The sequence below is a fragment of the Sturnus vulgaris genome, chromosome 8, assembly GCF_052056855.1.
Source record: "Sturnus vulgaris isolate bStuVul1 chromosome 8, bStuVul1.hap1, whole genome shotgun sequence".
NCBI lineage: Eukaryota > Metazoa > Chordata > Aves > Passeriformes > Sturnidae > Sturnus > Sturnus vulgaris.
The window spans coordinates 22,619,623-22,631,861 of record NC_142250.1 but is presented as its reverse complement, the minus strand read 5'-3'; the positions used below and the strand labels follow the sequence as shown (position 1 = coordinate 22,631,861).

Here is a 12,239-nt window from a genome sequence, read left to right as displayed (position 1 = left end):
ACCCTCCAGCAGCCTGGGCTCCAGATGGCATGAAACAAACTTTACACATTTTTACTTCATTTTGAGTGAAGCACAACACCAAACCTACCAAAGTGTTACTGCTCCAGTGGGGAAGGTTTTGGCTATGCTGTGTGACGGGTAATATTTGCTCTAATATTAGAAACAATGTAATAATTTAAGTATTATTTTGTTTTAGGTTCTTTGTAGTAGAAGACCACATTTTACATGTAACCCAAGGACTGGTAACTAGGACATACACTGATGAACTCTGGAACATGGCCCTTTCCAAGATCATTGCTGTTCTTAGAACACATTCAGTAAGTGAGAAGTGTTATCAGTATTGCAGTTGAAATCCTCTTACTTCAGAGCTCTGTGTATTTAAAGCTGGGATAGCAACAAAGTGAAAAATTACACCTCTCTCATGTTTTCTTTTTCTTGTGATTAAAAATTGCTCAGATTTGGGAGGGAGCCTGCCAAGCTTTTGTTTTTCCCAACAGTATCAGGCTGTGATCCGCAGCCATGGGCTATTTGCATAATCCTCCACTGATTTACAACTCACTGAGTCTTCCAAACCTTCTCTTAGTCCAGCAGTTTAGAATATGCAGAGTTAATCTGCTGTTATTATTGCAATCCTTCCTCATTAGTCTCAACTGACCTCTTCATTAGATCAGATTGAATAGTTCAGCACTGAAAGCACCACCAGGAAATAGTTCCTAATTATCATTCCAAATGCTGTGTTTCCAAAATAAACTCCACCAGCAAAACCCTTGCAGCTCTCTCTTCAGTGATATAGTAGTGTTATGTTTATGTTGAAGTAAAGGTATTAGAAAAATTCTGTATCACTCAGGTATTTCAGTGCATTCAAATGTGTCTCCTAAAGTTATATTCCTGTCTTAGCTGCGGTGATGCTGGATGCTGTTTCTTATTCCTTTGTGAAAAACCAATGGAATACACATTGTTCACTCAGAGTGACTGATAATAAATTGCTTCAGAATTTACTATTGGTGTAACTTTTACTGTTGGAAAAGATACAAGAACTTTATCTTCCCTTTTGAATGTTTGCTAGCAGCAAATTTCCTTTATTGAGTGTTATTTTTTATTTTTATTAAAATTGATCTTAATTCAATAATTATTTTATATTTCATATATACTGGAGAAAAAGGGGGAAAAAGTTGAGATTGCAACCATAGTTATCATAGGAATTTTATTAACAGAGGTACATGAGATGTTCTCATACTTTTTTGCTTCTTTTGAGAGGAATATTGAGATATATTCATCCAGCATTTTTAAAGCTAAATATTTTGCTAGTTAATTGTCTCCATGTGGATTTGTACGCCTGTATAAGAATATGATCATTTAAAGGTTGAAAGTAACATAGTCTCTAAAGAACTCTTCAAAATCTTGTCATGTTCTTGATCACTCTTTTCTATATGCGTAACTCCCATCAAATTCCCATTCTATCAGAATCTCTCTGACATCATTCTACTGAAGACTAATGTTTAGATAAATAAACCAAATCCTTCCTTTTAATAAAGTATGCTAAGAGCAAAACTTCAAGAAAGATGAAACAGGTGTATATTGCCTTCAACCAATACTATATGCTCATGCAGCTTTAAATTATTTTAATAGAATTTTTACTTTATCCAGTATTTCAGATAGTGAAGCTGAAGTGAAAGCCTTAGTTGTATGACTCTACATCTCTGAAAATCAAATTTCAGTTCCAGTCATCTAGTAAATAACTCAATGTCTTGGCCTTTGTATCATCCAATTTAAATTTTAAATTGTTCAGAAAATATTTTACTAAGTTTTACCCATACAGCTGGAAAAAGCTGAGGTGGCACAGCATTAGTTACCCCCAGGCTTGGTGGTCAAAAGAATGTTCTGTGGAACCTCTCTGATACTGATTCAGCCAAGTGTGCTTATGTTCCACTAAAATAAATGTAATTTGCCGATTTTCAGTCTCAGTACACCATGCTGGTATTTATTGAATCTCATATTTTAGTTGATTTTTTCTGAACTTTTACACCATTGATAGTTGTATAAAAATCTAACAAATACTTTTATGTAGCTGGACTAAGTAAAGACAAATAAGTCTAAATTGTTTTTCTCTAAGGCTGGAGAGTTTAGCATGTGATACTGTTCTTTGAAAATCCTTTAATAAAATCCTTTTAATAAAACCAGAATTTCTCATTTTCAGTCGTATTGCAATGATCCTGACCTTGTCCTGGAACTGAAGAATCTCATTGTAGTATTTGCTGATACTTTGCAGGTACATACTGCATTATTAATTTAACTGAAATTCTTGTACTCAGATTTTAACTTCAGGTGGTGAGTGCAATGTTTGTGTTTTCATTAATCATATATACAAATCAACTCCAAAATTGCACAGTAATGATAAAAAATACGTTTCTTACCTTAGGTCCTCATTTTCAGTATTATGAACTGAACACGTGTGTTCTGGGCTATCCAGCAAGCATCAGATATTAATATCTGTGCAAAATTAGTGTTAGTTTTGTAATTTGTATATGCTGTTGTCTTTTAAAAATGCTGTATTTCTCATCTTAAGAAAGAATAGCATTCCAGTTATCATTCACTCTTTAGCTGAAAGTCAGGTGAACATCATTGGAAAATATTCTTGCAGTTTTTAACAAACAAGGAGAAATGGGGCAAATGTCCCAATGCATAGGATAAATACTTTGGTAAAAATGTAATAAATCAACATGTAGTAGTGTCCTAAAAGTACTATAACTTATGTTACAGAGGTGATAAGTTTAAATATGTCTCGCCTCAGACTTCTGAAATGTTGTGATAGAAATTGAGTGTATTGGTTCTTGAACTATCCCCTCTTCATTTTCTTCCTTTAGGGTTATGGTTTTCCTGTGAACCGACTATTTGATCTTTTATTTGAAATAAGAGACCAATACAATGAGACACTTCTTAAGAAGTGGTCTGGATTGTTCAGGTTAGTATATCAAAATAGTTGTGCCTTTTGTATTGCATCTATTGTTATTTTCTGACCTCAAGTTTTTATTATATAATTCAGAAAGAATTTGTTAACTCAGGTGTTGTGTATGAATTTCAGGTTGGTTAGGACTAAGATATTCATCTCGTGCAACTACTAATTAGAAGAAGATACATCAGGTCTGCTTCTATAGTTAGTGGAAAGAAGGAGGTTCTCCAAAGGGACATTATTGGAGAAACATACAGGAGAGAGACGTTTGTTTCTCTTCTGTAGGAACCTGGTAATCCCAGGTTATTGCAATAGGGCTTTAAGTTCCTAATTTAGGTTGTCTTAATATTTACTGTTGGCTGATGTACATATCTGCTTGACAAACTACTGACATTGCCACTATGTCTTCATGTTTTGTTAATGAAGCATGTTTTCCACCAATTCTTTGATATCATTTGATTGAATAAAATCTAAACCCAGGAATATATCAGCCTGAGACTGTACTCCAAAGCCTATTTGCAGATAGGGTGTGATGTCTCAATGGGCAGAAATTGTTTGCAATAACGTGTTTTATTACAGAAAACCTTAATATAAATTGGCCACTTAAGGTTCTCCAGTTGCATGTGCTTCTATTGTAGACATTTGCCTAGAACAGAAGTGCAAAGGATGCCCAGACAATGCTGTGGCCATATCCTACTTGGAGTTCTCTCAGGCATCTCCATTGAGCATATGTAGCTCTGGTGCCAAAGTGAGACACTCTGAATATCAGCTTTAGTGTAGGAAAAGTGCAGGTTTCCTAATCAATAGGTATATTACAGTTTACTCTGGAGTGGATTAGTTGCTCTAAGGTTCCTTTGCTGTTATGCACATAAGAAAACACTTTTGGGTATATTTTTCCTCTGTGATTAGACATAATATAAAGAGTTAACATATACGAAGTATTTCCAAAGTAATCAAAAATACTTGGGATGTGTAAGGTTCTTAAAACTTTTTGAAGATGCAGACCTAAGTCTAGTGGTAACATTTATATTTATTTACACATTTTAACATCAGAAAATACTGTAAGTTACATGTCCACATTTTTTTCACTTCACTTATTCTCCAGGGATATTTTTGAAGCAGACAACTACAGCCCTATCCCTGTAGCAAATGAAGAGGAATACAGAATTGTTATAAGCAAATTTCCTTTTCAAGATCCAGAACTTGATAAGGTAAAGGAAACTTTTATGTTATTAAAGTTTGTGGAAATCCAGTTGAAGTCAGTAGGGACAGTAATGATTTCTATAATTTAAAAACAATTAAAATTTGAAAAGTAAGGTCGATTTAGAGGCTAAATTACCTTCTTTGTGTGTAATTATCTAGTCATAAAGAAATATGAAAATGAAAGGTTGAGTCATTTGCTCAGATGTTTGAGTGAGTAATGAAACCCATTGTTTTGTAAACAAATTAATAATAGAGTTTAATTGATAAAGTCTTCATGTAATTATAATGCAATCTGTCTTTAGCTAAATTTTGTTGCAACTCATGTTTCATTACTCAGTATTCGCTGCTGCATTGCAAAAATACATCTAAAATAGAGATTGGTTAGAGACAAAAATTTCTGTATTTCACTTCTAAATTTAGATATTTGTGTTTGAGCGTGGGGGACAAATTAAACATGAAGGGACTGTGAATAATTCTGCTGTAATAGCACTGCAATAGGATGTCCTTTGTAGCCTCAGCCATTCTTTCACTACAGACTCTCTTCACAGAAAGGTGATTAACCTGTTCTGCTTTTCAAGTATGATTTTAGAAATATCAGTGAAGAAACAAGAGGCTCTTGATGGAGTCTGTAGAGGGGCTCTCAGTCTAAGAACCACATGAAGGTAGAAGTAACTGCTGTAGGGGGAAGCTGTTCTGTATAAGATCCATTGCTACAGATACTTGCAAAAGTGAAAAGCTGTTTTATTTCTGTGGTTCAGCAGGGATTTGCCAGCAATTGTAAGAGCTGCATGTCATTAATACAGCGTTGCAATGAAGATGAGAGACTAAAGGAGGATTTTATGCTGATTTTTGAAATGAGATTCCAGAGTAGTTTCTGGATGCATTCCTCCATCAAATTAATTTACTTAGCCATTATAATAGTAAAATAAGTTAAGTAGAATGGAAATCCCTTACAGTTTTGGAAGTATACTATACCCTGGATACTATTTAGCATGGCATATTTTGCTAATAAACTGCAGAAATTTTTATTTTGTACTAAATAGTTTTATCTGCTATACATATATGTATGATTGCTACAGAGCTTTGGCTGTTGTTGATAGATGCTTTTCTCCTAAAGAGAAATTGAATTATTCATGGATGATATAAATTGTTGGTTATTTTTTTCATGCATTTGTCGTAAACAGAAAAATTCTTTTTTGAAAATGTTAAAAATTCTGTGTTCAGTGCAGAAATACCTATTTAGTCTGTATAGATTTAATTGAATTTATTCACTTTTGTTCTCCCAAATACAGTGTCAACTTTAAAATCGAAGTAAGAAACGTGATTTTATTACAAGCTTACCACTATTTCCCACATGTTAATCCAAATTCCTGAAAATTATTAAAACTGCTTTGTTTTGTGAACCTTAAAAAAATAGTCAAAGCATTCTCTTTGAGAATCTCAGAAGTGTTGAACTTCTCAAACTTTTTTTTTGCACTGCTTTCTTAGGGAAAAAAAAAGTTTATATTTTTGAACCTCTTATCCCAGTTGCTTCTATCTTGTTCATTCAGATTAAAAGCAGTTTGAGACCTGTTTTCTAAAGTATGTTTATAAATTGCTTTCTGCAGGGGCATCTTGAATTGCATAAAATCTCCAAACTTTATCATAATTTGAAGAAGTGATAAAATTCTATTCTGTTTATAATCTGTTTAAACAGATGTAGAAGTCAGCTCAACACATACAGCTTTGTATTTGATGAAAATCAGAAGAGGTTTAGATAGATTAAAATGTTGATAATGTTAAGTGGCTTTCTAATCGTTGTGTTTAGTACCAAGCTCTCATTGGAATCAGTTTCAAGTGTAAGACAATATTATCTCTTATTTTCTCAGCAATCCTTTCCAAAGAAGCTTCCAATGTCTCAGTCAGTGCCTCAAATTTATATGCAGGTGAAGGAATTTATTTATGCAAGCCTTAAGTTTTCAGAGTCACTTCACCGCAGGTAAGTTTGAACTGTCAGGATAAAGTAGCTTATAACTTTAAAAATATTGTTTGCTATACTTGTTTAATGATTTACATATGTTATTTTTCATATATATTTAATCTATGATTAATATATTTATACATATGTGGATATGTATATAGTATATCATATGTGCATCGGTGAGTGTAGCTTGGTGTGGTAAGCAATTTAAAACACTGCTGGGGTTCTTTAAATAATATTGACTTGTTTGAATAATCTAGAGAATTTATTTATTTAACAAAGCATGTGAAGATTGAAAAGTATACTTTGATGCTGACCATTTCAGAAGTAATTGTTTAGCATCCCTGATTACTTCCTAATGTTTCCCTACTGAGTGCTTTGAGTTTCCTTAGCAATGATTTCTCCTGCAACAAAACGTGCTGTCTGCGTTTCACTCCCTCTCCTATCCCTCCTTTTTCTGATGAAAAACATCACAATTCACCCATTTCCTTTCCTCTTCTGGCCTTCAAAAGCTTAGTTTTAATTGCATAAAATAGAATTCAGCGATATGAAATCTGGAAGGTATTTGTGGCCTTGTCACCCACTTCTGCACTGTTAAAGATGTAAATTACTCCCTTTCACACGTTCTTAATTGATACTGTTTATAATTTACACGTACTAATGAGCACATGTTGACCTCCTTAGTAACTCATTAAAACCCACAAATTACTCTTTACGAACTGCTGTGTCAATAAACATGTCCAAAATCTAAAAATAACAGATTTAGCTTCTGTGTTGAAATTCAGTTAATGGATAATTTGGTAGGTGAAAGAGGTGTTCTGTCTGCTAGATCACAAAAGACTTGGAGTAACCAGAGTTTAAATGCACATAGAGAATATTTAGCATCAAAAGTTGCCTTTGTAGGAAAGAATTTTAAATTATTAAGTATTGCTGTCAAAGTATTGCTACATACAGCATAATTATAAAAATAATTTTTTTTTCAGTTCAACAGAAATAGATGATATGCTCAGAAAATCTACGAATTTGCTGCTTACAAGAACTCTAAGTAGTTGTTTACAGAACCTAATTAAAAAACCTCATATAGGTTTAACAGAGGTAAGTTTTGAAACACATATTCAAGACTATGGGTTTTAAAACAATCCATGCTGAAACTATTTTTGTAAATGTAGATGCACAAATCTTGACACCACAGTATGAGAAAATCAAGTGGTGTTTGTTTTAAAATTAAACATGAAAATAAGTATAAAAAGCATCAATATCTATTACATACATAGGAACAATACATTGTTGGGTCTAGCTGGGCCCAGGGATGCCTTTTGAGAGAGACATGACAATTAAAGAGTTTTGTGTTTTTTATGATTAACAGAGAGTTGCAGGAAATAAGCCAAAGACATTTACATTTCTATTTACATGCAGAGTATGATTTGTGTGTTCTGTCTAGCAATTAGTACCTTTCTTTCTCTCTATAAAAAATAGAGTGGAGTGGAATGTAAGATATACTTAAATGCATCATTCTGCAGACAGTATTGTGACTTTTAAGAGCAGTAAATATATAAAAAAAGGCACAAATTAGTGATTTTATTTCAGCAATGTATTTTCCTTTATTTTCCCTTTTTAAATTTTAAACTATCAATTGGATTTATTCCACAGGGTAGATATCTGAAATCTGTTTTTGAAATGGCGTAATTTGTATTCAAGCTTCATTATTACTCCTTAGTGGTATGTGAAAGCAAACTTGAAAACTAACAGGAAATAGGTGGTAACCTGAAATACTGAAATGCACTTCTAGTAGTGTTGTTCCTGAAAGAAGTAATAATTTACAAAATTAGATTGCAATAGCTGATATAACAAGATTTTTACAAGAATTTTTTGTTTCTTGTAGCTTGTTCAAATCATCATAAACACAACACACTTGGAGCAAGCCTGTAAATATCTTGAGGATTTTATATCTAACATTACAAATATTTCACAATTAACTGTTCACACTGCACGACTTTATGGACTTTCTACATTTAAGGTATGGTATATCTCATCCATTATATGACTATGTCTGAAAAGTTATGTACATGAAGCATTTTAAAACAAGAAGGGTGAGAGCAAAGCTGCATGTTTTCTCATCTTTGTCTCTAAAATAATTCTGAACTCTCAAGCGTTCAGTTGTAACACTGAGCAGATAAACAGTGGGTTTTTATCATATTGGTATGATCTGGAATATGTAAGTACATGAGAAGCCTCAATATTATCTTTCAAGTGCATTTTTTATTAAGTTGTGAAATGGCAGTCAAAGCTTAACTTCAACAGAAGCTTTTAATAGATTAAGCTCCAGTTTTTGTAACTTCTCCCTTTTTCTGAATGGAATCAAGCAAAACAGCTACCTTAATCTAAAATGCTTGAATCTATTTTTTTATTCTACAGTGGAATTACTTCGTGATGTATTTTCAAAGGGTGTAAGTGTTAGTGTAAAATAGTGCTCGAACTAAAATTATTCTACATTTTTAGAATTTAAACCGCAAAACAAAAGTAAAAATCATCAGGGATTCTACAGCAGCTGCAACTTGAACTTTTGGTATTTGGCGTTTTTTCCATGCACATTGAAACAAAGGAGAGTGATTTCTTGTATTTATGGGATAAAGAAAATTAATCCTATTGAGAGATTTCTATTTTCTGCAATTCATTTTATCTCTTGATGCAATATATAGCCTATCCTACTGCAGCATACCCTCTGGCATAGATGTTAAAAGGTGGGTGAGGTGGAATAAGATATCATCATTTCAAGACACTTCATATTTCCAGTTGATGGCTAATGATTCTCCCATTTGCTGTTGCTTGTTTTGCTAAGGATTTAGTGCATAAGGCAGGACAGAAAGGTTGTGGCCTAGCAACCATACTTGGTGGCCACTGCCCTCCCAACAGTTTTACTAATTTTGGTCTAGGGTGCCTGGTTTGCTTGTTGTGTACTAATAGTGCATGTGTGTCTTGGAATTTGTGTATCCATAGCTATTTTCCTCTAAGGGCAATTTATTATTGTTTTACCAATAAAACATGCATTCAAAAATACAGCCATAGTCTTTGACTTCATTAAGAGGTGAGATATTCTTTATCCTTGAATTTCATTTAATAAGTGCATTTGCATTTGCAAGTTGCATCATATTTTTTGTAGGTTGCTTATGCTGTTTAGCAGTTACGTTTAACACTCCTACAAACTAAGTTCAGTTAGAGAGATTCAATATGTGTCTGTTCTTAGTGAGTTTAACATGTATGCACTTTGGAAAAAACATGAGATAAATGTTGACAAACAGAAGGGGTTTTTTGTGTGTGTGGTTTCTCTCCTGCCTCCTTGCCTGGAGAACTTGTTAGCACAACTTTCTCCAATTATAGTAGAAAATTCTTCTCTTGTTAATCCTTTTTTCCCCCCTCTCTATTGTAATGAAAAACTGCTCACAGTTCCCCAACTGGGCCCTCACAGAGTTTGGTATGTTCTACTGTTATTAAGTTCATCTCCTGGTGGCAAATTGTGTCACCTCTATTCTTTCAGAGTGGTCAAAAACCTCCTTTTATTAGCAGCATTGGTCAGGTTTGCATTCCATGAGATGAGTTTTCACATCTACACTGTATTTTTTTAATGCAAGAAAAGACCAGAAGGCCCAATCTTGCCATTGCCAGAAAATAATTTTAATATTTAAAGGTGATATAACCACTCCACAAATGACTTAGATAAAAAAAAGAAATCCAAACCCAAAGAAAAAGAAATGGAAGCAATTTTGCTCTTAACCTAGCCAGATATATTTGCAAGACCCATAATTATAAATTGTTACAACTGAGATTTGATTGCTAATTAGAAATTTTAAATGTAGACTTGATTTTAATTGAAACTTTCTTGGTCATGGCCATCTAAAAATTGTGGATATCCACATACTCCTTTGACATGATGACAGGTTGCCAGATTCTTGCATGTTGATTTGGGGAGCTGTTCAGTGCAGGCTTTCTCAAAGTTGGTTTGGCAGTAAAAATGCTGGTTTTGGGGAATCATACTTTGATATTTATTTATGTCAGGACCCCATACTTTCTTGTTTACTCCTGAGGTGCCTCTCAGCCTAGAGCCTGTCTGAAGACTAAATTTGGCACACTCAATGTGAGGACACCTTTAAGCTCAGATAAATAACAATATTTTTATTTTTACTTTTTGTGTTTCTTATTTACGCTTTTCTCAAATGCCTTTTTTTTGCATTGCTTTCTTCTAAAGGAAAGTAGTGATGGGAGTTTTATCTGCTTTTCTGTTGCTTCAGTATATCTAGCCTATTTTTACCCTCTACAAACCTTAAGCAACTGATACATTTGGTTTAAATCGGATATCTTACTTGAATTATTTCTCCTCATTTCTCCTGAATTATTACTTCTCATAGCAGTGAAGAAAATTTTATGTTAAGCCCAAATTAGAATGATACTCAATATCTTTAAACTCCAGGCTGGCACAGCTTTGCAGCAACACACACACACAGGCATCTGCACATAGATCCCGTTGCATCTCTGAGGATGTCCCCTGTACAGATGGGGCAGAGCCAGCATTGTAAACTCAGTTCACAGTAAATGCAGGACTTTGCTGTTCCAAAAAGCAGAATCCAGGGTGTGGCAGAACAAAAGTAGGAGCAATTAGGGGAGTGCTCTACATGGTGTGTGATGATCAGGATATTTAAAGGAGGATGAAAAATTATGAGTATTTTTCAGATGTGCAGCTCTAAGACAATAATTACATAAAAATCATATGATTGCTTGAGCTCTGTCCGTAAAAGACAAAATTACTATTTTACTATATTACTAGATATATTACTAGATTTTTTTTAGTATGACTAGATTCTTTAAATTATTACTAGATATATTACTAGATTTACTAATCTTTTACTATTTTCTTTGTAAAAGAAAAATCAACTTTGTGTCAGGGTTGATAAATTTTGTAAGGCTGAATTAAAGGTGGTTGTTGTGAAGAAAATAAACGAATTGTTTTGTTTTCAAATTAACCTAATTTGTCTGAAAACTTTGATTATTCTGTAAACACATAGTGTTATACACACTCATAGTATGCATTATGGGAGTGTTTTAAAAGCCACAGCCTCAGATGTAAGAAGACATTTAAAATACTAATTTCAATAAAATATTTTTTAATCTAAGAAAAACACAAGACTTCAGTTTTGTTGATGGATGTAATTTTATCTGCATTTAAATATATTTTAGAATTCTGACAAGCGTTGCACACTTTTTTTTTCAGGATGCGAGACATGCTGCAGAAGGAGAAATATATACAAAACTTAACCAAAAAATAGATGAATTTATTCAGATTGCTGATTATGATTGGACAATGTCTGAATCAGATGGAAGAGCCAGTGGATACTTAATGGACCTAATTAACTTTTTAAGAAGCACGTTTCAAGTTTTTACTCATTTACCTGTAAGTGTTCAAAATTAAGTTTAATTTCAAACTATTTGAACATAATTTTATTTTAAATAGTGATGTTTGAACCAAAGGTTCTGGTTTTTGGTATGTGAACATGCTGACAGATAAATTTTAAAGTTTTTCTCAATGCAGAGATATTGTCAGATGTGTATCACTGTGTTGGTGGCGTTTACCCATCAGAATATTTAAAAAATACTTTCAAATACTTTAGTCTAAATATTATTACCAGCAACGAATTTAAAAATAGTATAAGAGCTCATGCAGCTTTCTAGAGCCTTTTTGGTTAACCATCTTGGTTTTGTGTGTGCATGCGTTGGTTCAAAAAATGCAGAATTGGTGTAAATCCTGCATTTGTGCATAAGGTTATGAAGGTCTTGTATTCTCCAGAGTTTTTAACTAAATATTTTTGATCATACAAAGTTATTTGATTCTAGGTAACAGAGCTTCATTTAATGAATCCTTGTTCATATTCTAATATATCCTGTGTTATTTTGTCCCAGGAAAAAGGGTACTGTTAACCTGTCTTATGTATGAATTTTTACATTCTGTTGTCTGATTTCCCCTTGCTTTCAGATTAAAAAGACTCTTTCTAATTTGGCTTATCATCAGAATGGTTTATAGCTTTATAGGTCTGGAGTAACTTCAATAAGTAATTCAAGCTACATCCGCTTTTTATC

At 33.2% G+C, this 12,239-nt stretch overlaps 1 protein-coding gene across 4 annotated transcripts in view; it reads left to right on the top strand.

Moving 5' to 3' along the window:
* The window catches only part of EXOC6 (exocyst complex component 6), an 88,377-nt gene that overhangs the window by 36,244 nt on the left and 39,894 nt on the right, over positions 1-12,239 (top strand). For all 4 annotated transcript variants that reach the window (XM_088169138.1, XM_014875313.2, XM_088169135.1 and 1 more), the window contains exons 11-18: positions 197-317; positions 2,198-2,269; positions 2,865-2,962; positions 4,056-4,161; positions 6,022-6,131; positions 7,097-7,208; positions 7,996-8,130; positions 11,377-11,556. In XM_088169138.1, coding sequence (XP_088025264.1) covers positions 197-317; positions 2,198-2,269; positions 2,865-2,962; positions 4,056-4,161; positions 6,022-6,131; positions 7,097-7,208; positions 7,996-8,130; positions 11,377-11,556 — 934 coding nt within the window. The remainder of the gene's footprint in view (positions 1-196; positions 318-2,197; positions 2,270-2,864; positions 2,963-4,055; positions 4,162-6,021; positions 6,132-7,096; positions 7,209-7,995; positions 8,131-11,376; positions 11,557-12,239) is intronic.